At 54.7% G+C, this 25,892-nt stretch overlaps 7 protein-coding genes across 7 annotated transcripts; 1 reads left to right on the top strand and 6 right to left on the bottom strand.

Annotated features, from left to right (window-relative positions):
- Positions 1-261: 261 nt before the first annotated feature.
- C8Q71DRAFT_315803 (uncharacterized protein) lies at positions 262-1,454 on the top strand. Its single transcript, XM_047917750.1, has 4 exons — positions 262-502; positions 586-950; positions 1,007-1,082; positions 1,131-1,454. The coding sequence occupies exons 1-4, from the start codon at positions 437-439 to the stop codon at positions 1,152-1,154; spliced, it is 531 nt and encodes a 176-aa protein (XP_047774210.1). The 5' UTR covers positions 262-436; the 3' UTR covers positions 1,155-1,454.
- Positions 1,414-2,756, bottom strand: C8Q71DRAFT_862098 (uncharacterized protein; the record flags this gene model as incomplete). The annotated part of the gene is made up of 3 exons (XM_047927988.1): positions 1,414-2,120; positions 2,175-2,382; positions 2,433-2,756. The coding sequence occupies 3 exons, from the start codon at positions 2,754-2,756 to the stop codon at positions 1,414-1,416; spliced, it is 1,239 nt and encodes a 412-aa protein (XP_047774209.1).
- A 428-nt stretch (positions 2,757-3,184) lies between these two features.
- Positions 3,185-6,451, bottom strand: C8Q71DRAFT_315808 (pre-mRNA splicing factor component-domain-containing protein). The gene is made up of 7 exons (XM_047917751.1): positions 6,211-6,451; positions 6,136-6,146; positions 6,027-6,082; positions 5,590-5,972; positions 5,390-5,537; positions 4,837-5,339; positions 3,185-4,783 (listed from the first exon to the last, which is right to left on the bottom strand). Exons 1-7 carry the CDS (start codon positions 6,233-6,235, stop codon positions 3,366-3,368), a joined length of 2,544 nt encoding a protein of 847 aa, XP_047774208.1. The 5' UTR covers positions 6,236-6,451; the 3' UTR covers positions 3,185-3,365.
- Positions 6,452-6,858: 407 nt separating this feature from the next.
- Positions 6,859-7,863, bottom strand: C8Q71DRAFT_883238 (uncharacterized protein; the record flags this gene model as incomplete). Its single annotated transcript, XM_047928513.1, has 1 exon — positions 6,859-7,863. One exon carries the CDS (start codon positions 7,861-7,863, stop codon positions 6,859-6,861), a length of 1,005 nt encoding a protein of 334 aa, XP_047774207.1.
- Positions 7,864-12,144: 4,281 nt separating this feature from the next.
- C8Q71DRAFT_727152 (uncharacterized protein) lies at positions 12,145-14,626 on the bottom strand (the record flags this gene model as incomplete). The annotated part of the gene is made up of 4 exons (XM_047921834.1): positions 12,145-13,757; positions 13,794-14,264; positions 14,321-14,382; positions 14,445-14,626. The coding sequence occupies 4 exons, from the start codon at positions 14,624-14,626 to the stop codon at positions 12,145-12,147; spliced, it is 2,328 nt and encodes a 775-aa protein (XP_047774206.1).
- A 1,117-nt stretch (positions 14,627-15,743) lies between these two features.
- C8Q71DRAFT_727151 (uncharacterized protein) lies at positions 15,744-17,969 on the bottom strand (the record flags this gene model as incomplete). The annotated part of the gene is made up of 6 exons (XM_047921833.1): positions 15,744-15,848; positions 15,891-16,096; positions 16,222-16,303; positions 16,416-16,724; positions 16,759-17,291; positions 17,387-17,969. 6 exons carry the CDS (start codon positions 17,967-17,969, stop codon positions 15,744-15,746), a joined length of 1,818 nt encoding a protein of 605 aa, XP_047774205.1.
- A 2,378-nt stretch (positions 17,970-20,347) lies between these two features.
- On the bottom strand, positions 20,348-21,568 carry C8Q71DRAFT_716116 (uncharacterized protein; the record flags this gene model as incomplete). Its single annotated transcript, XM_047921082.1, has 1 exon — positions 20,348-21,568. The coding sequence occupies one exon, from the start codon at positions 21,566-21,568 to the stop codon at positions 20,348-20,350; it is 1,221 nt and encodes a 406-aa protein (XP_047774204.1).
- Between the last annotated feature and the right edge of the window lie 4,324 nt (positions 21,569-25,892).

Below are 25,892 nucleotides of genomic sequence, written 5' to 3'. Positions count from 1 at the left end.
ACTGGCACAACGGTCATGCTTGCCGTCCTAGCCTTGCTCGTATATACATCAAAATCGTGGCCTAGTCTTATTGAGAGAGAAATAGTATGCTTCGAAGACCGTGTGTCACATCCCTGGGCCGACTCGCCAGAATTCACGCGCCAGAGGTTCATGGGGAGCCTTGCCAAACTTCCTCACATCTCATAGTCAGCTCAGTCATTTCCTGCACGTGGCTGTCATAAATATACCACAGCGTCGTAGGTTTGGCCCATTTGCCATAACCTATCTACAACATACCTTTCTCCACCGAAAGGGACGAACCACCACACCTTCCAAAAGCGGTAACACACCAGTCTCGCGGTGCCCGGTCGTCCCGGCTTGAGACGTGCTCAGGTCCGCCACTACTTACGCCTCTGAGCCAGAGTCCCTCCAGCCCGCAGCGGCCACCACCAGCACGATGGGCGCGAACCAGTCGACGCCCCAGACAGACGAGAAGGTCTTCTCCGCCGAAACACCCATCCAGGTCAGTCGCCACCTCACCTCGCCCCCGTTACAGTCTCTCCTCCCACTCACACCCGCACCGCCAGTACTGACGCACTTCCGCAGTTCTCGCAGGATGTCGTGAACCAGCTCGCGGACCACATGGCCGCGCCCGACCCGCCGCCCGAACGGCAGTCGAGCATCGACGCGCAGATCCGCGCGCGCATCCAGTCCGAGCTCGCGCGCCTCCGCACGGAAGAGGCGGACGTCAAGGAGGAAATCGAGCGTACGCTCGAGAAGGAAAACCTCGACCGCGAGCGCGCCATGGCCGGTGAGCAGGAGGAGGGCGCGGGCGCAGTGAAGAGCAGCGCGGCGCTGATGGGCGACCTGGAGGAGCTGCGGAGTAAAGTGGATAGGTTTAAGGTGAGGAGAGAGCTTGAAGGGTATGCAACGGTGGTGGAGAAGGGCAGGGCGGTCGTGTCATGTTATCAGTGAGTATGCCCTTGGTTGTGGTGGTGGCTCGTCTGACGGGGCAATATCGACGCAGAAACAACCCATCACGAGCGTTGGACTGCTCGCGACAGGTACACGAGTTCAATGCTTCCGTTGCTCAGGTAGAAGAGGTACGTTGCTTGCCTCTCTTCTGTGTTATGTTGCTCATGTCCACACAGCAATATGTGCATTCGCTACACTAGCCCGCAGATATACGTTTCGTAGACTGCATTTTCGCTACATGACATCGTCACAGCGTGAGCCCGAGAAGATTACAGCATCACATACATCATCAGCATCACTGTAAACCAAGAGAAAACGCAACATTAGTACCGCTACACGTCCGCAAAGGGTTACGCTACATCGTATCGTCAGCTCGTGAAAGGTCCAATGAACTCTACCTTATATCACCGTCATCATCCAAACGTCTATGATAGATACCTATTCTGTGGTCCGAGTCCGCTAACTCTCCGCACTCTCCTCGCCGCCATACGCATACCCGACATGCTCGTCCGCCTCCGCCTCCGCCTCCGGCTGCGAATACGCGGACGCCGCGCTCATCGTCGACAGGCGGCTCTGCTCGAGGTCGTCCGCCGCGCGGCTGCGCCGGTTCAGTGGGAGGTAGTTCCCGAGCCACGACCGCCGCGGGTCCATGTGCCCGAGCGCGGCCATGACGAGGCTCGTCGACACCCGCTTCTGCCGCTCCTCCCCACTCTCGGTCGAGTAGGCCGACATCGAGCTCGCCGCGGAGGCCTTGTGCGTCACTTGCCGGTTCGTGATTGGACGCTTGAGGAAGGGCTGCACGGGCGAGCTCGGGCTGGGTGACTGGCTGGGGCTTGGTCGCGGCGTCCGGTTAGTCTGAGTAGGCGGGGCGATCTGCGTGGGCATGGTGAGCGGTGCTGGTTTCGTGGGGAAGGGTGTCGCTGAGTCCTGAGACGGTCGACGCGCAGCCTTGGGTGGCGCAGAGTCTTGAGACCGCCGGCGGGGAAGCGTAGGTGCCGCGCTATCCTTGAAGGGGCTCTGTGGAGGGGTCGCCGGGCGTGATGAAGGCGAGCGAGACACGGGCAACAGCGGCGACTGCTCGTTCCGCGAGCTCGCGCGGCCGAGCGGGCTAGGGCGGACAGGCTTGTGTGCGTTAGTAGGGCCCTTGGACGACGGTGGCGGAGGCTCTGCATCTACCCTGTGAGCAGTCATGAGAGGGCTCGGAGCAGCCTGGCACGCACCGAAGTGGGACTGCAGCATCTTCTCGGAGGGGTCGTCGTCCTTCGGGTCGCGCACGGTGCCCTTGAGCGTGGACGCCGTCGACGAGGGCGTGCTCGCGAAGGAGACCTTCTTTTCGCGCCGCGCCGCGCGGGAGGACTTGGGGTTTGAGGTGAACGAGCCCGAAGAAGCGTTCTTCCGGGTGTTCTCCCGGACCTGCAGCCTCGCCAGCTGCTCGGACGTTGAGTGCTCGCTGCTGGGAAGACGGACGGGACACGCACCGCTTCCTGCCGCTCCTTCACCGTCTTCCGCTTTATGCACTTGCCCCACCATACCCAAGCGACTACGACCGCGACGGCGAGCACGACCCCGCCCGCTGCCCCGCCTGCGATCGGAGCGACCGGGATCGAGGATTTGGCATGTTGTGTTGCGCCTGTGGGGAGCGGGGCGCCCGAGTAGCTGGTGGTCGTGATGACCTCTACTTCGGAGTTGCTGACGGTCTGGTAGACGATGGTGGTAATGGCGGAGAGGTAGCTGCCCGTAGCTGAGGCGTTGGCGAGGCCGCCGGTGGGCGAGGCGTCCGCATCGGTGGAAGTCGCGCTCATGCGAACGAGTGACGAGAGCTAGAAGCGGATCTGCAGTGTAAAGAGGGCTACGAGGGAGTGCGGCAAGACGAGAGAGTGGAGGGCAAGACACGGTCGCTCTCACAGTTGGCCTGCCTCGTGCCGCCCGGATGCTCCTCGGCCACCGTCACCTGTTCACATGCGCAATGGCAAGCCCGCATCTCCTCTCGTCCACAACTCATTGCGCCCCATGTCGGCACAGCCAGCGCACAGCCATCTGCGCGGCCAACGTGTGTTGCTAATCTGTGCCTCGAATCCCTCTGACCCGCTGGTACTGTCTGCCTAAATAATGCATCGATGGCGTCAGCTCATCTACATTCAAGGGCAGATATAAGCCTGTTGTGAGTCTAAATTTCATGCCCACATACGCCACGCATCAGATGCAATACCTAACACGCGTTGCCATACATGTCAGTGTTGAGTGTAACTGAGCACCGCCCAACGCGTACCAGAGGCAAGATGTTGCAATGTTGTAGTGTCAGCGCAATGCCCTCGCTGCTTCAGCGAGCAAAGAACCATCCGACAACAAGTAGTTGCCCATGTAGATAGTAGAGCAAGCTGATACAAACACACAACATAGTATACACACACCTACGCAGCCGCGTCCTCCATCTCCGCCAGAGCAGCCTCGTTCAACGCCTCCGCCTCTGCCATCATCCTCTCCTCCAGCGCAGTCATGCGAGCCTGCGATTCCCTGCGCTCCGTCTCGAGCTCCGCATACCGCTCCTGCAGCAACCGCTCCTGCAGCAACCGCTCCCTCCTCTCCAGCTTCTCCACCTCCTCCTGCAGTCCGGACACGCGCACGGGGCCCATCGCGTTCTCGTTCGTCTGCAGCCGCACGAAGCTCTCGCAGTCCACCTTCGTCCGCTGCATCTCCTGGAACGCGTCCATGATTCGCTTCGTGAGCGCCTTCGACCGCGCCTGGTAGCCGCCCAGTGTGATGCTCAGCTTCTTCTCCGCCTTCGTCGCCTTGCTCGCCTCCTTCGCCATGTCCTGCCGCGCCTCGTCCAGCAGCGCAGTGTACCCCGCGATCCGCGCCGCCTCGCTGAGCTTCGATGGCTCCACCCACGTCTTGGACGAGGCGTCGTACGCGAGCTGCTGCCGGATGTGCGCCCAGGAGAGCGTCTCGTCCACCTCGTCTTGACCGGAGATGGCCAGGACGCCTTGTCTGAGTTGCTCCTCGTTCGCGCCCGGGTACCCAAGTGCCGCGGCAAGCTCGTCCCGAACAGCCGACTTTGCAATGCCCATCGCCTCGTCCGGTGGCATCTCGTACGCCGACCGCGTACTTCCGGGGTGCGCCGTGCCTGGAAGTGGGTGCGCGATCGCATCGTGCTGCAAGAGCTGCGCCAGCTCTTCGTGCACGACCTTCTCCGCGTCCGCGACCTCACTCGGCTCCTCGTCGAGCGACAAGTCCTGCAGGAGCCGCTCGACGTCGACATTCGCGGGCCGGGGCAGCCCGCGCTGTACTGCCTGCGACCTCCTCGCGAGGGCCTTCCTCTCCTCCTCTTCCCTCAGCTGCCTCAGCCGTGCGTCCCGGTCGCCTGCATCCTCCTCCGCGAGCGCACGTGCCTCAGCGTCTTCCTCCGTTTCCTCCTCATCCGGCACGAGCAGCTCGAAGTTGTTCTCCGGCTTCGGCAGGCCCATGAAGCCCGCCTTGAGCGCGCGCTTCGCGGACGTCGTGCGCATCCGCTGGTCCCGCGGCGTGTCCCCGGCGGACGAGTACCGGCCCTCGTTGATGGCGAGCGTGTCTTGCATCGGCGTGCGCATGAGTGCGGTCCCGGGCGTAGCCACTACCTCTCGTGGTGTTGCGGCGCTATCTGCGCCCCCGGCATGTATAGGCGTCGCCAGAGGGTTGGGCGTGAACGCCACTTGGTGCCGGGGCGTTGCACCCTCGAAGCCGGTCCCCCCGGTGGGGTCGGTGTGGATGGGTGTGTTCTCGTCGCCGAGCAGTGGGGTCTGGGCGGCCATCATGTTGCGCAAATTCCGCGCCTCGGACATGACATTGTCATCTGTAAAGTGAATTATCAATGTCGGCCCTCACTCAGTGACACGCTAGACGTACGCTGCGCTTGTGTTCGGGGCGTCCGAGCCATCCGGGCCCTCTCCAGACCTTCGTATTCGCTCAGCAACCGATTGCTTGCATCGCTGCCACCAGCAACCAGCGCCTTCGCCTGCTCGCCTGCCTGTCCAATCTTCACAATGTCCTCCAGCTCCGCCTCGCCCACCTGCGCCGCCGGCAGCACGAGTTTGCGTCTCCGCCCGATCGACTCGGCCTCCTTGAGCTTTTGAATTTGTGCGTCTCGCGCCGCAACGAACTTTGTTTGGTGTGGCGCGTTGCTGCCACCCTCCTTGTTGTCCTTCGCCTGACGTTGACGTTTCCGGCGCTCCTCCTCTTGGTCGTCCGCTTTGCGCTTGCCTTCAAGGCGGCGGAGGCTCTGGCCCACAGGTGCGGTCGTCTCACGGGCTTGTTCATCAGCGGTGTCGTAGAAACCAGCGGCAGGCTTCTTCTCGAACGGAATGTCCGCGTTGTAGTCCATACCCTTCTTTTTGGTCTTATGACGCATGCTACAGTGGATTGTCAGCGACCAGTCGTGTATGTCGCTTAGCATACGCACATGATTCCTGCTGCCTTCAGCTCTCGCTTCTTCTGCAGCACAGCCAACCGTCGGGCCTCCTCCAACTGACGCTCGCGAGCTTTGCGCTTTGCCTTCTTACCTTGCGTGTTGGCCAGACGCGCACGGGCTTCGGACAACATCTCCTTCTCTGAGCATGGAGTCAGTGCTGTGAACCAGAGAAATATCAGGACTCTACTCACCGTCCTCGTCCATGTCAATGGGGTCAGGCCGCGCAGGCTTCGTCTCCGGGTCAGGGTCGATCTCCCCCGGCCTCAGCCTCCGCACGTCGTCTGCACTCGGCCCCGCCTCATCTCCCGGTCCCGCCAACCCAAGCTCCTCGTTCTCCTTCGCCTCTGCCTCGTCCAGCAGCTTCTGATACCGCTCGAGGCACTGAGTCGCGGTGCGGCCAACGATCGGCGCTATTGTTCGCCATTGCGTGGGCATGAGCTTGGCGAGGTGCAACAGCTTCTCGTCCTCGGTCTTGGACCATTCTGTTTTCTTGATGGAGGGGTCGAGCCATTCGTACCACCGGGCTTTGCATTGCTTCGGGGTCTTCCGGACGAGCAGCGAGGATATCCGTGCCCTAGAGCGGGATGTGTGAGGGTGGGATAAGGTGTTATTAGTGATGGGAGCGCACCATTGGTTCTTCCCGTACTTTGCAATGGCCGCCTTGAGCACCTCATCTTCGGTGTTCTGCACAACGTTGTCAACACGCATGCACGAAGTCGAACAATGGACGTACGCACTTTCCAAACACCTACGAGTCGCAGCAGCATCGAGGTGAGTCCTTATCCCCACATGATGTTGTGTTAGTAACGCACCTCCTTTGATAATTATACGAACCATAACGAAGACTAGGATGAAAGGAAGAGCAGAGGACACCGGCAGCAACGACTTGGTCGAATGCTGGACTCGGTCAACGACCGAAGCGCTCGTCTGCGCCACGCTTCTGAGCGGAGCTCAAATTGTTTCCTTTTTGGTAAGTACGTGCTTCTTTTTTTATTTTTATTTTTATTTAGAGGGCTCTTCACGAGAACCAGCAACTGACAATTGGTCAGCCCCGGGTCTCAGCTAGCCAGCAGGTTCCCCTGCGAGTGCAATTCTAGGGATAAAATGCAATTACGCACGACCATACTCGGTCAGTGTGGGGCTCAGTTATCCTACATCCCATGTGTCATAGGTCTGAGGATCAATACCCACTAAAACCCTTCTTATTTTTGTCCAGTCGTCAGGAAGCGCAGTTTCGTTGTTAAGCGTTCCATGCCATGTGCCAAGGACCAGGTCTAGGCGTAGCGCAGATCGTCCAAATCGATGGTGCGTCATTGCTATATCGAGATGGAGACGGCGGTTCATCATGCTACCCCATCTTGCGTGAATCTCTTGTGTAGAGTGGGCCCAGTCTCTGTCGTCTGCGTGTTCGATTACTCGTTCACAGCGAAGACACCATATCAGGTAGGCAGTTTCGGAGATTATGATCCTCCACATTCTCTCCACAAAGAGGCGGCGTTTATGTTTTTAGAGTGCCATTGGCGTAGCCCAGACCCCAGTATGTCCTCAAGGGTTGGCTTTGACCAGATGGCATGTTTCTTTGCCCATAGGCGGCCGGCCATCGTCCAGAGTTCGGATTGACCGGGAGCATCACAGCCTACTAGGATATGACTCATTGAGTCAACAGTGTCGCAATATTGGCACTTCGCTCGGTCTTCATATCGCGGTATGTTTCTCCAGAATCTACCGACACGGAATGCATCATGCATGCATTTCCATAGGAAGTCAGAGATCTGAAGGCGGAAGTCGGGGTTTCGTAGGCTTGTCCAGAGGTCTTCAGCGCGGGTGAGTTCTTTTAGTTGTGAGTTAAGCGTTGCAATGACTGATGTCACTGTCGATACAGTTCGGCGTCGTTCGGCGGTATCGAGACGAGTCCTGATCAGCCGGTATGCTATGCGTTGTGTTATGAGCGACAGTTTGGCTCCTGATATGTTAAGGGTTGGGTCGATTCTTAGTGGGACTTCTCTAGCTCCACCGTCTTGCATGAGGCGAGTGGTGAGACGGCGACCTTCATCAATGATGTTCCGGTCAGTCTTGTTATCTGCCTTGTGGAATGATGTGTATGCACATCGTTGACGGAGGACATTCACTAGGTCGCGGAGCGCCAACCTGTTCCTTACTCCGAGCCAGTCGATGCCCTCCCATTTGGTTAGGTCCCTGCAGAGGGTGTCGCATAGGAGTTTGGTCTCACAGATGAATTGGATTGGTACGTCCTTTGGTACGAAACATATTGAGTATATGGCGGCTGATATCTCACCACTCGTCCTCAGGTCATCAGCGTTTGTAGACGGTTGTAGTAGCTGGGCGACGGTGTGTTGACGCTTTTTGAAGATCATTATCCCACTGCCATCGGGTACGGACTTAGGTACCTTGATTGTTTTACATCTGGCTTCAATGACATAGATTGTGACAGTGTCAGAGGTCATTTGTATTCCTCGCTTTTGTCACATTGTAGGGGGATTGGCAAGGTTACATTCGTCTACGAAGACTCGGAAAACTTCAGAGATACCGCCACGTTCGGTGATGGATGGGTTGAATATCACTGCACCGCCCTTTTCAAGTGCCGTGGCGTTTAGTTCCTTGCGTCGTGGTGTGAGAGTTAAGCCATCTTGTGTTTGTTCGATGTTCGGGTTCCACTGACTGTTGAGCGTTTGTAGGAGCCTTCTTGCTGCTTCGACACAGTTTAGCGGGTTCTTACAGCCTTTGCTTTCGGCATCTTGACAGGAATGACACGTGCATTTTGCGTCTCCAGTGGGTGCTGATATTGGGATGAAGTCATGTCGGGCCAGAACCATTATGTCGATGACATGGGCAACTCCGTGGTTGTTTCTCAGGCATTTGCTCAGGTTAGTGTTGTCGAGGCGACGTAGCTTAGTTGTCGCACTAATGTGATACCACATCGGTAGCTTGCTTTTTAGGTCGTTGTTTAACTTTATCGCTCCGAAGGATGCTTTGTGTTTCTTCGCAATCTTCAACATCTTCTTGATGTAGTCAGGCAGCTTTGAGGCAGAGTGTATGGCTGGGTGCCAGTTTTGGAGGAAAGTATTGATCTGTGCTGATGTCTGGATTGCTCCCGCCGAGCGACTGACATGTAATGCAATCAGCGCATCAGTTATAAATGCCCAGTCTGGGCGAGAGTCGGAGAGTGTAAGGTATTTACGAAGCCATGAGAGTTCAATGGCTTCATTTCTTACGTTGATATTCAGAATGTCCAGACCGCCCTCCATTCTCGGGAGGTGTAGGGTTTCCATGTTGATCAGTGGCGACTTGTTCTTTCCCCATACAAAGGTTCTTATCTTGCGGGTGAGTTCTTTTTCCACCGTGGCGGGCATTCCTTGAGCGGTGGTGAGGTATTGCGTGATGCCGCCAGGTCCCATCTGAATGATGTGCCGTTTACCTTTCATAGTCGGGTTGCATCTACCCTATCTCGCCAGGAACTTATCTACTTTCTCCAGGGTCGGCGACCAGATTGCTGCTTCATTAGTCTCGTTGCCTATCCATGCGCCGAGGATCCGGACCGCTTCACCATCTTCCGCAATGTGAACGAAGTTCGGAATGGTTCGGTCATTGCTCGTAGGATCTATTCGGCGGGTGTGTATTACTTGGCTTCTGTATCCAGGTGAGCCGATCGGGATGACCTCTGTTTTGCCTGTATTGAATCGCGCCCCGGAGGCAAGGCACCAGTCTTCAAGTATTGTCCATAGGTCGGACCATTTGTCGCATTGTGCCAGGAACACCGATGTGTCGTCGGCGAACAGCGACGTGATTATTCGTTCGGCGATCCCTGGGATCTGGAATCCTCGTAGAGTGGACCGACGCAAAGCACATGCCAGTGGTTCGATTGCTAGGTCGAAGAGTAAGCATGATAGAGGATCGCCTTGTCGTACTCCTCTGTAGACTCGGTAAGATTTACTTATCTCGCCGTTGATAATGACAACAGTGGTAGCGTTGGTGTATAGGTCTTTGATTTTGTCTATGAATGATTCCGGTATTCCCATCGATCTTAATATGTGCCATAGGTAGTCGTGTTTTATTTTGTCGTACGCTTTTTCTTGGTCGAGTGCCACAATCACGCCATTTTCTTCAGTAGCTTCCGCATAGTCGACCATGGTTCGACACAGCTGTGTCTGGTCAGCGATATGTCTTCCCGGGATGAATCCCGCCTGGTTAGGATGGATGATGGACTTGGCGACTAGCCCAAGCTTTGTTGCCATGATGCGGGTGTATATCTTATAGTCCGTGTTCAGAATTGTTATGGGCCGATAGTTACTCACGTCGCGTTTATCTTTTTTCTTGTAGATCGGACACATCCAGCCTTCAGAGAATCTGAATTCTGGGTCAATGCCATGGACCTCGACATCTTCTAGGACTTGTTGTAGGTATGATATACTGTCAAATGAATCATCACTAACGTCCTGGTCATCTGATGCTTGCAGAGCTTTCCAGAATTCATAAGGGATCCCATCGAGGCCACTCGCTTTGCCGGGTTGGGCCTTTTTTAGTGCATCACGGATGTTATCTTTGTTAATGCGTGAGTTGAGCGAGTTGCCGTCTTCCTCGCTCAGGTACTGTTGGATATTGTTAATAGCTGTGGCGACTGCCGTTTCTCTTAAAGGGTTGTCTGCGTTGTCCAAGTCGTTGCCCTGCAGGGAGTCGTGATATTGTGCAGTAAGTTCAGCCATTTCTATCGAGCGTCGTACACATACTTGTGAGTCTGGTCTGCGTAATGCATAGATGACGTCTCTAGGGCGTTTCTCTCTGTTGATGTTAGACCAGTATTTACTTAGAGTTTCAGCGTTTAGGGCGTAACGGGCCATTGTTGCTTCTCGGACATGTTGGTAACGTTTTCGTTCCAGCTCAATGACACGGTCTAACAGGGCTTCCGTTTCAGTCTGTAGGGAGGCGTCCGAATTATACATTGGATTGGATTGTAATCTGTCGATTTCTTCCGTCAGCCTGCGTATTGCCGTGGTCAACTTCGGAGCCTTCTTCTTCATGATAGTCCGCGCGGACAAGATCACCTGTGATTTGAATTCTTGGTGGATTCTCTGAGGATTGTGGTCCGGGTCACGGGTACCCCGGTTTGTTGAGTCTTTAATTTCTTTCAAGGCTTGTTTCCCTTTTTCTTTGACGTCATTCATGAAGGCCATATCGTGTATGAGGGTCAAGGGAAGTGTCCAGCGGCCTTTCCCAATGTAGGGGGCCTGCGACGTACTAAGCATAGCGGAGGCGAGGCGATGATCCGTAGGTACGCTGGTCGTTTGAATCCTCCAGACGTGAGATGATTGCATTATTCTCTCAGTGACGTAGATTCGATCAAGTCGCGATCTTGTTGTTGACGCACGTTGTGGGAAGGTGTAGTCACATTGTGTCGGGTTGGTCAATCGCCAGCCGTCTTTCATTCGCAGTCTGGATAGGAGTTTTTGTAGCGGGTCTAATGCAGGTGGTGGATCATCGCGTGGAGGCAGTCTGTCTATAGATTCTTCAACTAGATTGAAGTCGCCCAAGAGCACGTTGGGGAGTTTATGTCGTGGATTAGAGTAGAAGTCCTCTATGGTAGCCCAGAAGGTTGAGTTCGCAGGAGTGTCATTCGGAGCGTAGACGTTCAAGATTGTGAGGTTCTGGTCTTTATGCCAGTGTATAGTCGTTGACATAGCTCTCCCAGGGATAATGGTTGTGCTGTCGCAGTGGGCTGTGTCGACAATTTCACGGTTGAGAATCAGGGCTACGCCGCCCGTGTTGTGTGTGCTAGGTTCTCCTCGTATAATGGCCATGCGTCGTCCGTATAGGATGTGTAGGCGATCAGTAGTGTCAGAGTCTAAGTGTGTTTCTTGGATAGCTAGTACGCCAATCTTTTCCGTACGTAGGAGTTGATTAAGCGTATTCCATTTGTTATTTGTATTCCCAGTGAGGGATCCTTTCCCGTTCATGTTCAGGGTCGCTACGTTGAGCGTTGCTCTAGTGTTGCGACCTTTCTTAGACTTCGCTGTTACTCCTGGGTTGAGTATGCTGGAACGCGTACCATCCGCCATTTGTGGCTCTTCAGAGGAGCCATGGCGGACTGCCCTGCCGTCCGATCCTACCGACGGTTCATTGGGAGTCACTCGGGCAGGAGGCGATTTCGTCCCTTGCCGTCGGGAGGGAGATGAGCCGGTTGCCATGTTATCGACCGTTGAGTTAAGTGTGTTGTTGTAGTAATGCGCCGCTGCGATCATTCCCGCCGCTACAGCGATCCACGGCGGGCGGGGACTGTTCCTGAGCCCCTCAGGTGACATGCGAGTTCCCTTGAGAACAAGAGAATTTTGCTTAAGCCTCTCGGCGGGGCAAGTCTTCGAGTGCCCTGTGGTAAGTAGAGATTTAAGAGAGTTCGAAGTTGGTGTATTTCAACGCTAGACGGCTTTCCTGTCCCGCACATGGCGGTCAGTAAATGTGGGCTGTCGTACGTTGAAACCAACGAGTCATCCATTTGATGCAGATTTTGGGAGTTTCAGAGTTTATAAGAGATAAAATCGCGCTGGGCATTGGCATAGACGGGCAGTTCATCAGGATACGTAGATGTACGGTGAGGATATACAGTTAATCATCGCATAAGCGATAGGCGGTTCGGTAGCTAGGAGTAGTAGCGAGTCACAGGTCGGTATGGGAGGGGAGCGATCAAGGATAGGTACAAGCGATAGCAGATGGATGACGTTACAGTTTTACAGTTCTCAGAAGTTTCCTCCTCCACGACCATTGCCTCCTCGTCCACGACCATTTCCGCGGCCACGGCCGCAACCATTTCCTCGTCCACGACCACCACCATTCGTCGCGTTGTACTGCTGTTGCGGGGGCTGTATCGCTGGCGGTAGGGGGGCATCGTGCCATCCGGGCGTGTTGCGTACTCTGCAGGTCCCGGCCGTGTGTCCGAGCGAGTGGCAGTAGCCACACCAAACTCGGCTCGTGAAGGGCTCGGGGTGGCCGGCGATGTTGGAGCCGAAGCGGTGCTTCTTCAGCTGGTTGCTGAAGCGCTGCCAGTCGCGGCGGTCAGCTGTGGGAGGTTTCATATAGATAACTGCAACGGGCTCGGTCGTGTTAGCGGTGATACGGCAGTTAATAACATCAACGTCGACAGATTCGAGGACCCTGTTTAGCGCGTCCACTCGTCGTGAGTTGCGCCACATGCCACCGCGCTCCATGTCCCGCTTGAGGACCTCGTAGATGACGTCATAGAGCTCCGAGTCGACGAGCTCGCGCCGGACGAGCTCCTCGTACTCAGCCTTCGACTGCGCGCCGAATCTGTGGATTAGACGGAACATGGCACATAGATGGGGATTATTATCACGCCAGAAGTCAAAGTGTAGAGTAATTATTGAGGAGTTGAACCAACCCATAGTGACAAGAGCGACTATCACAGTCAGAGGAATACCGCGTCCAAGATACCAGAAGGGCTCAACGTTCATGCCGTGGTAGCCCGCGGGCGAGTAGCCTGGGAGGATGTACGCGCTTGGGATCAGTAGAAGTCGTCGAAGAACGTTGAGCATCATGTCAATGCGTACGTTGACTCCGGGCTCTTCAGCACCGTGGAATGGGATTTGGATCGCAAGGACCGCTTCTTCTCTGTCGAGGGCGTCCCAGGACTCCCATTGGGGCGTGGCCATGCCACGTCCTTTCCAGCTCGCGCTGTCGCCTTGCACTGGGCGCCAGGAGCCCGGGGGAGGAATGATGATGTCAGGGTCAAGTTCGTCAATGTTGAAAGGAACGGGCGGACCATCGAGCACGGAGTCGTCCGTGGAGCGGCTGTTACGGCTTGCACTGCGCGCTGCGCGCTCCGCGCGGCGACGGCGACGACGGCGAGCATGCGAGGATGTAGGCGGCGGGGTAGCGGGGCGGGTGGCGTCGATCATTTCGACCTCGGGGATGGAAGGGCTGCGCTCCGAGTATGTCGACGATTCTTCCCTGATAGTGCTGCCGTTGCTAACATCCGACCAGTGGTGTCCTCGTGGAGGTACGATAGGCGTGTCGGGTCGTCTGTTCGACTGCCGGGCAGGTGTCCTCGGGGTGCTCGCTGGGATAGAGGACGGCGGCAGCGGGAAGAGAGGAAGGATGTCTGCGAGGGAGGAGCTCTGGTCGTCAGAGTCAGACGAGAAGGACGCTGCGCGCATCTGTCGTCGGGAAGAGGAGGCCTCCTTAGAATGAAGGGACGAGGATGCAGCATTGTTACGGGATGAGGAGGCGGCGTTGCCATTGTGGGACGAGGCGGCGGTGTTGCCGCTGCGGGACGAGGGGGCGACGTTGCCTTTGCGGGATGAAGAGGCGACGTTGCCGCTGCGGGACGAGGAGGCTGGGTGACGACGAGGTGTTTCAGCCGGAGACTCACTCGAAGGTACGAGGAGCGTCTCGACGACTTCGGAGTCCGGTGCAATGGCGAACTCGATGTCGACATCGCTGCCAGCCACAGTGACATTGGTATGAGAGGGTCGTTTGCCAGCCGCGACTCCTCGTCGATCATTAGTCGAGGCGGAGGTCAAGGGGCTAGGAGAGACGTCAAGAGGAGTCATAGAGGTAGGTTGTTCTGCACGAGGTGGAGCGTTCTGGACCTTAGCGATGATAGCGTCAGAGTCCTCGTTACCGAGGTCGTCCTCGGTGCGACGACGCTTACGAGGCTCGCTGTTAGGACTGTCGAGGTCCATCTGATTATTGTCAAGGACGGCGCGACGTGCGTTGTTGGAGCGGGAGGAGTTTGCGTTAGGACGAGTGTTGGCTACAGCCGTCGCCTTGCCTTTCTTTTTGTGGGACACAACCTTCCAACCAGTCTCGTCTGCGACAGTGCTCTCGAGAGGCTGGTTGTCTAAGATGCCAGCCAGTTAGATGATTTTTAAGGTGCGTAGGTGTATGTATGCCTACCACGGCTAGAGGCGTTCTGCGAGGCTGGGGTCGGCGGCGGCGGCGCCGGGCTGGCATCAACGCTAAGGAAGGGCGTTTGTAGAGCGTAAGAACAAGGCATGTTTGAGAATGTAGACGAACTGACAGTTCAGTTGCTTTCACGTTGTTAGGCGAGCCGGTTACGGCTGACGCATAAGAGAGTCCGGGCGAGAGTCTCGCGGTCGGCGAGGACGAGGACATTGCTCGGTAGGTCGTAGGGCTCTGGGATCTAGAGTTGGTCTTCGCCACAGGTGCGTCAGCGACGGGAGAGTCGCGATGAGTTTCCATTGAGGAGGACATCAGTTCGTCGGTCGTGGTGAGTGTGAAGCGGGGCGAAGGTCTGGTCAAGCAGTAGGCGGGCAGGAGGTAGAAGCGAGGAGAGGGTAGCAATAAGGCAGTGAGACAATTTTGTTACGAGTATACGGGCAGGATAACTGGAAGGGTCACAAGAGTGATGCCGTACCGTTCTTGTTCGCGTTATTTTAACCCTGTCTACGTCGTGTTCGATTGGTGATTACTCGCGTTCGGATTGGCTGGTCGCTCATTTGCTTTCCGAGGTGCGAGGCTGGTCAGCGGCGTCGTGCATGGCGGGAGCTGTGTTCTGGATTTCATATTCATTGCCTGCTATGCCCGAATTTCGGGGCTGCTGTCAGGAGTACCGCTGTTGCGGGTACAAGAAGGCAGGGGACGTACATAATAGTGCATCAAATCGCTATTTTGGCCATCGTCTCGTTTTGCTGTCTCTCCTGTCGTCCCTGGGACGGTCTAGCATTGGGCAGAGACAATTTCTCGGGTCGCATAAGGGTCCAAGTGAATGGTGAGGTAGCATTTTTCCGTTTGTCAGATTCCGTTTGTATATGGGGCCACTAGCTGCGCTGTCACGTACGCCGTAATTTCGTGGGATGCGTACCTCGATGTCATTACGGCGGCGGGGTGAGGGCGGGCGCGTCTTCTGTAGGCCCGATGTTCGTCATGACTTCATATCGCTACGGTCTTGGTTGTTGCATTACTGCCAGGTAGGACAGTTGGTGGCAAGGTAGGGCTTTTAGTACGATTTGAGAGAGGCAGTAGCAAGGACGCAGACTCAGAGGAGAGATGCCGTGTAGCAGGTTGGCGGTTGTAAAGTTTGGTAGGCTCGGAAGCTCTTTGCTGGATCGGGTTTAGCCGGCGCTTCATTCTGGTCACCCTTCCTTCCTATTTGGGTATGTGGCGTTTAAGCTGAATGTCGATCCACTTGGTGGCGTATACAAGGGAGCAGGGAGTCGTGTGGACTGAATCAAGTGCGGGAAGATTGCCAGTTTGTCGGCTTTGAAACGTCCATATAGTGGGGTTAATCACAAAGTAGACATGGGTTCTATTAGCTAGTCTCAGTGCAGACCGACGTCTCCTTGCTAATATCAGCGCATCACGGCGTGTTTCCCATTCCAGCTACATCGTTTCCATCTCCACCAGGGAGAGCCGCCATTAGCTCCTTGGTCCGGGGGTTCTTTGCCATACGGGCGCGTAGACGCTGATGTGACCGAAAGAACCACAAAGGCCACACACAACACACCCGACGAAGGGCGAGCAACGATATGCGAGACCTAGTGGCTAGGAGGGTGTACCGAGATGGTACGATGGTCGATAGTGGAAGGAGCGAGGTCGGCAAGGCTTCGCACAGGCCCGATCTGCTTCTACGACAAGGCAGCGGACGCTTCGAGACGAGTAGACCACGGTCGCGAACCGAGCGAATCGATGACTTGACGACGAGACGAGGGACTAGACGAGGCAAGCGATGGCAGGACGAGATGTAGAGACACCACTCGGGGCGTTGACGAACTCTGACGGACTGACGATCGTACTGACTGACTTCTTGCGTACGGACTGACTGCTGACGGACGTACGACGAACGGACAAGTTGAGAGGGTAAGGGTATCTGGTATTCGAGGGGGCTCGCCCCGCAGTATATACAGGATAGAACAACGCCTACACAAACAGGAAAACACGTGCATATAAATGATCCGAGTCGAACGATACGAGCGCTGTCCAATCGTAGAGGCCAGCACACCGGCTATCGACTTGCCCGGCGAGCACACACAGAATGCGCCAGCATGGCGTAAGACTTCGGGCCCTGTTGAACGTGATTAGCCCCGGGCAACCGCCCGAACGGTACTTGGCTAGCCGTAGCACCGCGACCATACGACCGAGGCTGTCTTGCAGATTCTTCCCCAACACCACCATGCCCAACGTACGCGTCGAACCGACCGCGGAAGCTCACATCGCCCGCTACTACCGCTTGATCGAAGTCATCAAGGGTGAGGCCGCCGTAGAGCCACGTCTCCTGCCCGTATCTCGGGGCGAATGGCTGTCGTGGGCCAACTGCGTTCGTTGGATGCTCGTAGGTCTTCTGTCGCCTTCGTCGGCCAGGGATAGATCCTCACCGGCTTTTCCAGCGCGGTCTCTTCGAGTCCTACTGCAAGGCGGTCACCGATGACCCGAACTCCGTCCCATCGCCGTACTCCTTCAACGACGTCGTCGAGGTCATGAACTACATCGACGAGATCTTCCAGCGCTACAAGCTGCCTCACGACTCGTTGGGCGCACCCTATCCGACCATCGCCTGGTCCGAGGAGTCCGTCCTGCATCGCGAGGCTATTGACGAGCCTCTGGCTCCGGTCGCGTACCAACTCGACCCACTGTATGTGCCGGAGTATCGCCGCTTGCCCGACAACTTCAATCACTTGGCTAACGCCGTCCACCGCCTGAGCGAGGACCAGCAGGAGATTCGTAGGGTTCTCGGGTCGCTCTCTACGAGCGTCGCCGAACTGGGAGGGCGCGAGCGAGGCATTAACGTCGGCGAGCCTGTTCGAGACGCAGCCGGTCGTAGGGGAGGTTTCCGAGGTCGTGGTCGTAACACTGGACCCTTCGGTGGACGGGACTTCCGCTAGAGTCTTCTTAGTGTAGTCGTAGCGTGCTGGCCAATGTCGAGCAATGTCTAAGTCGGTGAACTGCGCGCGTGAGCTCGATACCCCACGAATCGGGGTGTAGTCCAGATGGGAGCGTATCAACGCGTCATAGAGCTCGGTTTGATATCGAATTCGTAAGGATTGGAGTCGGTGTTTTGGAAGGCTGGCTTGTTTAGGAAGGTATGATGCGGGGCCGGGGTCATTGGAAGAGTTCGGTAGAGGACGGTGTGCGAGTAGCCGTCAAGATCGCAGAGGTGGGCCCATGGGATGGGGACTCTGATTTGTAAGCCGGCCTTGCTTCCGGTGATTTTGAACGTGACCCAGTGGCGCATCAGAGTCACGACTTTCGAGAGGCGTCCAGACTCTATCACGTGATTTTCAGTTCGGAGGGTCACAACGTGACCTCGGGCCAGCTGCCTGTGAGGCTGGCGGTCGACTATCCATGTCTCCCGTCTGTCTTCATCGTCAGGATCCGGTGCGGGTTCGACGAAGACGTCAATTTCAACCGTGTAGGCAGGTTGGTATGTGGTGTGTGTACGCGTGGTAGGTTGTAGCGGGTTCGTAATGAAGACTGTTGTTGACGGTACGCCAGGACGTGTAGCCTGATGTCCATCGTGGTACGCCTGGATGATGGGCGATTGGGCAGGCGGACGGCATGTTTTGCCTGACGAGAAGGCGAAGAACATCAGGTAGGTGTTTGCGCGTTTATTTCATGGAGAGCCTACCCTCATTTATAGGGCGTAACGTCAATAGAACGTGACATGTCATATGGGCGTTTAGCATGAATCATATTGCCCTCCATAAGGCATAACATAGAGGCGTGTTTAAAGCATAGGAGTTTTATGTGGCATGAGGATCATGAAGTATGCATGGCTTTCGTTGGTGGGGCGGTCAACAGGGAATTGATCTCGAGTACATTGGTTTATACATGGGACGCGTTTGGTGAGCATGTGATCGTGTTTTTGGCACACAATTCGGTTGATGTCGGTCTCGGACCAGTCCCGAGTGTTCCGGATCACATGTATGTGGGGGCGTTCGCCGCACGGGTCAACTCTGTTGGCGTTCAGGTCTCGTTTGTTCGATAGAGGTAGGAGCTTTGTAGGTTATCGACCTTTCGCAGATATGTTTGGTTGTGTCGGTAGGTGCGGTGTGCGACGCTCAGGTGCGGGGTGTTCAATGGGTAGGCTTGACACGGTCGCAGGCTTATAAGGTATATCGGCAATTATCCGAGGTGGGCTAGCTTTTAGGCAGCTCAGGATGATCGACGGTTCATTGTTTACAGATTCGATATCGATTGGGTTCGCATCTGCAAGCATGCCGCATCTATCTCGGCGGTTTCGTCTCGGGTGAACGTCTGCGCTCGGTGTGTGGATCAGTTTGTTTACTGGTGATGCATTGATGTCTCATTCTGTAGTATGTACTCGACGGCATTGTTACGTCCGTTTTGTCTATGTCGGCGTGTGGATGAGATATTTGCCTTCCGGCTCATGGAGTCTATGTTTGATTCCATAGGGTTAGGAGGATCATCGGTGAGCTGTACGTGTAGACGTCGTAGCATGGATTAATTGTCTTGCAGTTCTCGCGACGGGCTTCGAGTGTGTGTAGACCGTAGGCGTCTTCAATTCAGATCATATGCATTGAATGTTCCGCAAGGATTGACTATTTCCTGCGGGCATTACGGGTTCCATTGCGGGATTCTCGAAGAGGTGCAGATAAGTTCTAGACATTCCAGTTTAAGCGCGTCTGCTATCCTCTCATCTTACTGTCATTACAGCCGTGGCATGCTTGGGCCTTAGTCGTTACCAGGGATATGTCATCCTCCGCTCCTTATGTTCTCTAGCCTGCGCCACAGGAATGGAGGGGTTTATCGGATCATTGCTGGGCCGTGATTCCCAGGTTTTTATTGGTTTCTAGCACTATCGAGATGTCTAGAGTTGACGTCGCGTATCCTGCCGGTCCGCTAGTCAACTCAGAAGCGCTCTCAAGTGATATTTCTATGGCTGATGAAGCAGTGATGCTTCAGAATTTGTGCCTTTCATCGTCCTCAAGCCTCATTTGCATCCCACTCCTACCGCAATGCCCATCTTCCCCTCTCTGCCAGTTGTCACACGTCTACTCCCAACGCCATCGGATGACTCACTGGCCTATCACAACGTTCGGGGCGAGTTTTTGACCACGGCCAAGGGCGGAGTGATGGGAGGATCCATTGTTGCCCTTGTTGATGTTCCCGCTGTTCGCCTGCAGCTGGGTTTCGCCATTGCGGTGGTGATCCTAGGGGGACGTGGGCCGTCATTCTACGGGATGATCGAGACGGTGGTTGCGGTGAACGGGGACTGGGTCCTTTTCCACGTACGCGGAGACCTTGGGGAGGACTGTTTGCTGTTGGTACCGCACCATACCGCAAGATTTCGGGTGGGAACGTACTTTCGCCGCCACGTCTGTCCGGATCTTTGGTTGGACGCTATTCCACTCGAGCCCACCTCGGGGCTCGTAGTCATTCCCCAGCTTATTCCAACTCGATCATCTACCCCTCCAATTCCGCCAGAGGCGTCCATTCCGCCACGAAGGTCGTTCTCTTTGGACGATGCAGGCGCTCTTCTAGCCCGTACCGCCAAGTTGATAGGGCTTAGGCGTGAGGAGGAGTGTTGCCCGTAGATGCGGGGTGGGTGTTCGGGGCAGGTGGGAGGCACCTCCGAACGCCTCATGCGTGCGCAGGAGATAACTGGTGTCCGCGAGGCCGCTGTGCGGGGAGCCGAGAAGGACTTGTCTTAGATGGTGCGGTCGATTGCTTGTTATTTGCATTGGTATTCTTAGGTTTATCGCTGTTCGGCTGTGGTACGAGCTTAACACCATGTTCATTTACTTTTTAGCTCATCGTTCGTTACTGTCTGTTACGCATTTGTTGTTTTTTATTTTTTTTTATTTTGGAAGGCTCTTAATGAATTATGGCAATTAACAATTGGTTAACCCCATTGGTTCAGCCAGCCAGCGGGTTCCCCCGCTAATGCGTCCAAGGATGAAAATGCAGTTTAAGCACGGCTGTCGCTGCCAGTGTGGGACTCAGTCACCCTTCGCCTCTAGCGTCGCTTACGAAGGGCGCAATACCCACTAAAACCTTATCTGTTCTCGTCCAGTCGTCCGGAAGAGCGAGTTCGTCGAATATGGTACCTCTCCACGTCCCAAGGACCAGATCTTTCTTCAAGGCTTGTCTGCCGAATCTATGGTGGGTCATCGTCATATCTAAGTGCAGTCGTCTGTTCAGTGACGTCGTCCATCTTGCGGCGATTTCTTTCTCTGAGTGTGTCCATCCTGGGTCTGGTTCGTGTCCTATCGCTCTTTCACATCTCAGGCACCAGATCAGGTAGGTCGATTCCGAGATTAGGATTCTCCAGAGCCTCTCAGCTGATGGTCTTCTTTTGTTCTTGGTTGTGCGCCATTCTCGCAGGCCTACTCCCAGAATTTCTTCATAACTCGGGCGTGTCCATTCTGCTTGTTTGGTCTTCCATAGAGACCCAGCTAGGTCCCATACTATGTCTCGTCCAGGTGCTTGGCAGTCAATTAATATGTGTTTCATTGACTCTGTCGCCCCGCAGTACGAGCATTTGGCGCGATCTTCAAGACCTGGGATGTTCTCCCAGAAGCTTCCCACTCTGTGTGCGTTGTGTACACACTTCCACATGTAGTCTGATATTGTCTTACGTATGTCTTTGGATTTGAGGCTGATCCACAGTTCCTCCGCTGATGCGTCCTTCCCATTCTGTCCTTGGATCTCAGGTATGATCGAACTTAAGGATCGTTCAGTGGATGCTCTTACTGTGTGATTTCGGAGTCTTATCATCCTATACGCTAGGCGTTGTGTGAGGCATTTCATTTTCACGCCTGACAGGTCGAAGCATTGCGCCGATTGGGGTATTACGGTGAGAAAGGTATTCAGTCTTGCTAGTTGGCGTGCTGTTGATCGACCATCTACTAGCAGTTGCTTCTCAGCTTTGCTCTTGGCTTTCCGGAAGGTCGTCACCGCACAGCGTTGTCTGAGTGCGTTTGTTAGTGCTTTCCAAGCATCTCGATTACTTATTCCTCTCCAGTCCGTATCTTCCCATCTTTCTAGTTCATCAACCAGTACGACTCTCAGAGTCTTCGATTCACATATGAAATGTAACGGGACGTCTTTCGGGACGATTTGCATGGCACGTAAGGCTGCCGATATTTCGCCACTCGTCTGTGGATCATTTGCCAGGTTCGTCTCCAACCGTGTTAGGTCATTATAGATTGTGACATGTCTCATAACAAGGAGTCCATTCCCGTCTGGCTTCAGTTTCCCTCGTCTGCTGGAAGGGTTTGGGCCGGAACTGGCAAGAATGTACGCCTTACACGCGTCTGCTGCGATCGTTAGACCTCTCCTCGGGCGAACCGCAGGTGGGTTTGTTATATTCTCTTTGTCGACAAATACACGGAAGGCCTCCGTTATCCCCCCGCGTTCAGTCACGGAGGGGTTGAACGTTACGGCATCGCCTTTTTCAACAGCCTTGGTGTTGGCTTCAAGTCGTTTCTTGGTGAGTGTTAAGCTGTCCGCCGGGGAGTCCATCATGGGGTTCCATTTATGTTCAAGGAGTAGCAGTATTCGTCCCGCTGCATCCTTGCACTTCAGTGGGTCCTTGCATCCGGACCTCTTATCGTTCTCGCAGCCAGCACATGTACAGGAGGGCTCGCTGCCGTCAGTATTCGTTGCGATAGGTGCGTCATGTCTCGCCGTCCTTGCGATATCTGCCACTGTTACGACGTGGTGTGTCAAACGTAAGCATTTACTCAGCGCTGTGTTGTCAAGACGTCTCAGTTGTTTGGATGCGCTTATATGGTACCAGGCTGGTAGTTGATTCTTCAGGGCTCTATCCAGCTTTATGGCGGCAAAGCTCGCGTTATACTTCTTTGCCGTCTTTAGCATGCTCTTCACATAGGGGGGTAGTGGGGATGAGCCATCCATCCTGGGTCTCCAGTTCTGGAGGAATGTATTAAGTTGGGTCGATCTTTGTATTGCGCCAGCGGCTTTGCTAACATTCAGTGCAATGATAGTATCCATTACGAAGGCCCACAGGGGTCTCTCGTCGTCCAGTTGGAGATACCTTTTCAGCCACATTAGGTCTATTGCTTCATTTCGTGACTGTATGTCCAGTATGTCTTGTCCGCCTTCGTTCTTAGTCTGGGATAATGTTTCCATGCTAATCGTCGGTGATTTACCTTTTCCCCATATGAAGGTCCTCATTATTTTGGTCAGCGTTATCCGTGTTGATTCAGGCATCCCTTGGACTGTGGTCAGATACTGCGTCATACCACCTGGGCCCATCTGGATGATGTGTCGTTTGCCTGTCAGTGTTGGGTTGCAGAAGCCCCATCTATTCAGGAATTTCTGTATTTTCTCGATTGTCGGCACCCATACTGCAGCGTTCTCCGTCTGGTTACCGACCCATGCTCCCAGTATCCTGACTGCTTCGCCATCTCTCGCGATGTGTATCATGTCTGGAATCTTGTCATCGTCATTGTCTGAGGACGGATCTATCTTCCTGGTGCGTAGTACTTCCTTCCTGTATTCTGTTGTCCCAATCGGTATCACTTCAGTCTTTCCAGTATTGAAGCGGGCACCCGCAGCTTCACACCATTCGGAGAGAATGGACCAGAGGTCGGTCCACCTGTCCTGTCTGGACAGGAACGTTGACGTGTCATCCGCAAACAGCGTCGTAATGAGCCGCTCGGCCACCCCGGGTATGGCAAAGCCATGTAAGTCAGAGCTGCGGAGCGCACATGCTAGAGGCTCTATGGCGAGGTCAAATAGGAGACAAGAGAGCGGGTCGCCCTGTCTTACACCGCGTACGACTTTGAAGGGGGTACTGGATTCCCCGTTGATAATCACGACGGTCGTGGCATTCTCATATAGGCTCTTGACTCGGTCAATAAACTGGCGTGGTACGCCGGCTTTGTCCAGCACTATCCATAAGTAGTCATGTTTAATCTTGTCATACGCCTTTTCTTGGTCTAATGCCACTATAACCCCGTTTTCCTCCGTAGCTTCAGCGTAGTCGACCATGGTGCGACATGTCTGCGTCTGGTCAGTTATACGCCGACCCGGAATGAAACCAGCCTGGTTCGGGTGTATTACCTTTTTGACCACTGTCGCCAGGTGCGAGGCCAGAACTTTTGTGTACAGCTTATAGTCTGAGTTCAGAACTGTGATTGGCCTATAGTTGCTGATATCGCGTCTGTCATGTTTCTTGTAGATTGGACACATCCAGCCGTTGGCAAAGCCGGATTTGGGGTCGACTCCATAAGCCTCTATGTCTTTATACGCTAGGAGGAGCAGGTTAGCACCGTTAAACCCCTCTTCGTTGTCTTCCGACGTCTCATCGTTGTCGTACATTGATTTCCAGAACTCATATGGGATGCCATCGGGCCCGCTCGCTTTCCCAGGTTTCGCTTTCTTTAGGGCGTCTGTCACATCATCCATAGATATTGATGCGCTCAGTGTCTGTTTCTCATATTCGTCTAGTCTTGTTTCCAGCTTCCCCGCAGCCTTCTGGATACGTTCCGGCCTGGCGGCATCTTCAGAGTGTAGGTCGTCGCGTTCTTGCAGCCTGTCGTGGTAGTCGCGTGCAAGTTGTGCCATTTTGTCAGATCTGGTTACCATGGCTTCGGTACCGGGCATTTTCAGTGAGTATATCACGTCCCTTGGTTTCTTCTCCTTGTTTATGCTGGACCAGTATTTGCTGATGGCTTCTGCGTTCAGAGCGTACCGCGCTGTCGTCGCTTCGCGGATATGTTGATAGCGTTTTCTTTCCAGCTGGATAACTCTGTCTAGGAGCACGTCTGCCTCTGTTAGCAGGCTAGGGTCTTCAGTATATGAAGGTAGGCTTTGTATTCTATTTATGTCTTCGTTCAGCCTCTTAATAGCTGCGTCTAGCTTCGGGGCCTTTTTCTTCATAATATTCCTTGCTAGCGCGACAATGTCTTTCTTGTATGTGCTGAGTATTAGCTGGGGGTTGTTATGCGCATCACGGCAGCCGTCTTCTAGGCAACCTTTTGCTTTCTTTAGGGCGCGATTCCCCATCGTTTTGGCGTCTCGCTGGAAGTTGACATCGTTCATCAGATGCAGTGGGATCGTCCATCTACCTTTCCCCACGTAGGGGGCCTGGGCGGTACTTATCTTCGCCATGACTAGCTTATGGTCGGTCGGGACTGCTGTCGCCTTTATGGACCATGATTGCGACGCTTTTAGGATATTGTCAGTGACGTATATGCGATCGATCCTCGATTTCGAGGCCGCGGCCCTCTGCGGATAGGAGTAGTCGCGTTGGTTCGGTTCAGACATCCTCCAGCCGTCCTTGAGTTGGAGGTTCATGAGCAGCGAGCTTAGTGCTGTTACTGTGCCGACATTGTCTTCTCGAGGTGGTAAGCGGTCGATCGTGTCTACTGTAACGTTAAAGTCTCCCAAGATCACGTCTGGGCGATTCAGTCTGTGGTTGTCGTAGTATTCAGCTAGTGATTCCCAGAAGGCTCTGTTCCGTGTAGCATCGTTCGGTGCGTATACGTTAAGGATTGTTATCTTGTGTTCTTTGTGCCACTTGGTCGTGATAGAGAAAGCTCTGCCCGGTATCACGTTCTTCACTTGTATGCAGGATGTGTCTACTAGTTCTCTGTTCAGTACGAAGGCCGTTCCTTGGACACCCTCTCTGTCAGAGTCGCCTCTGATGACGTGTATTCGTCTTCCATAGAGTGCATGTATCGCGTCGGTTAGTTCGGCATTCAGATGCGACTCTTGGATCGCCATTATGCCTATCCGTTCCTCTCGTAGTAGGTGGTTAATGGCATTCCACTTGTTGTTTGTGTTTCCTGCTAGGCGTCCTTTCCCGTTGACATTCAGGGAGGCAACCGTCATGGTTGCTCTCGTGTTCCGGCCCTTCCTACGTGTTGACGGTGAATTTCTATTCGTGTCAACGTCGTTGGTGCTGGGTGCGTTTACGCCGCCCTCCGCTTCCAGCGGTCTCAGTGAGTTACGGAGGGTCGCCCTGCCGTCCGTGCCTGCCGGGGGGTCATTGGAGCTTCCATGGGCAGGGGGGATATCAGCTCCTATCCGCCCGGAAGGTTGATGGCCGTTTGACAGTAAGTCGTCCGTAGTTATATGTTGTGTTTCTTGTGGCGCCATTGCTATTCGATCTCGCCGCTACAACGATCCACGGCGAGAGGGGGCTGCTCCTGAGCCCCTCAGGTGACATGCTAGTCCTCAGCGTACTGAGAACGTAGCTTAAGCCTCTCGGCGGGGCAAGTCTAGGTAGTGCCCCTGTTTTGTGAGGGTGCGTCGGGGTTGGCACACACGACAGCTTTCCTGTCCCGCGTGAGCGGTCAGTAAGTGTGGGCTAGTCGTTAGGCGTGTGTTCCTCGACATAGAGGGCGTTCCTGCGTTGCACACATTGTCGTTAGTGCTTGCTGCTTGGAGGACTCGGATCTCGAGTAGTACAACTCTTTTTATAGCACGACGATGAGCGCGGATGTAATAGTACAGGCAAGAACAGTAGTACACAGATACTCAAGCAGCATTCAGAGGCCGTCGCAGTCGGCTACTG

This window comes from Rhodofomes roseus, assembly GCF_022264815.1.
Source record: "Rhodofomes roseus strain CIRM-BRFM 1785 chromosome Unknown C8Q71scaffold_28, whole genome shotgun sequence".
Classification (NCBI taxonomy): domain Eukaryota; kingdom Fungi; phylum Basidiomycota; class Agaricomycetes; order Polyporales; family Fomitopsidaceae; genus Rhodofomes; species Rhodofomes roseus.
This window is presented reverse-complemented; position numbering and strand designations above follow the sequence as displayed.

What these genes read in the sequence shown, in the direction of transcription:
- C8Q71DRAFT_315808 (XM_047917751.1), bottom strand. Translation starts at nt 6,235, where the DNA reads ATGGTTCGTATAATTATCAAAGGAG. An exon ending in CATTGACATGGACGAGGACG is followed by an intron (nt 5,538 to 5,589) that starts GTGAGTAGAGTC and finishes CTCCATGCTCAG; the next exon opens with AGAAGGAGATGTTGTCCGAA. An exon ending in GCCCCGAACACAAGCGCAGC is followed by an intron (nt 4,784 to 4,836) that starts GTACGTCTAGCG and finishes TTCACTTTACAG; the next exon opens with ATGACAATGTCATGTCCGAG.
- C8Q71DRAFT_315803 (XM_047917750.1), top strand. Translation starts at nt 437, where the DNA reads ATGGGCGCGAACCAGTCGACGCCCCAGACAGACGAGAAGGTCTTCTCC. An exon ending in CCGCCGAAACACCCATCCAG is followed by an intron (nt 503 to 585) that starts GTCAGTCGCCAC and finishes GCACTTCCGCAG; the next exon opens with TTCTCGCAGGATGTCGTGAA. An exon ending in GCGGTCGTGTCATGTTATCA is followed by an intron (nt 951 to 1,006) that starts GTGAGTATGCCC and finishes ATATCGACGCAG; the next exon opens with AAACAACCCATCACGAGCGT.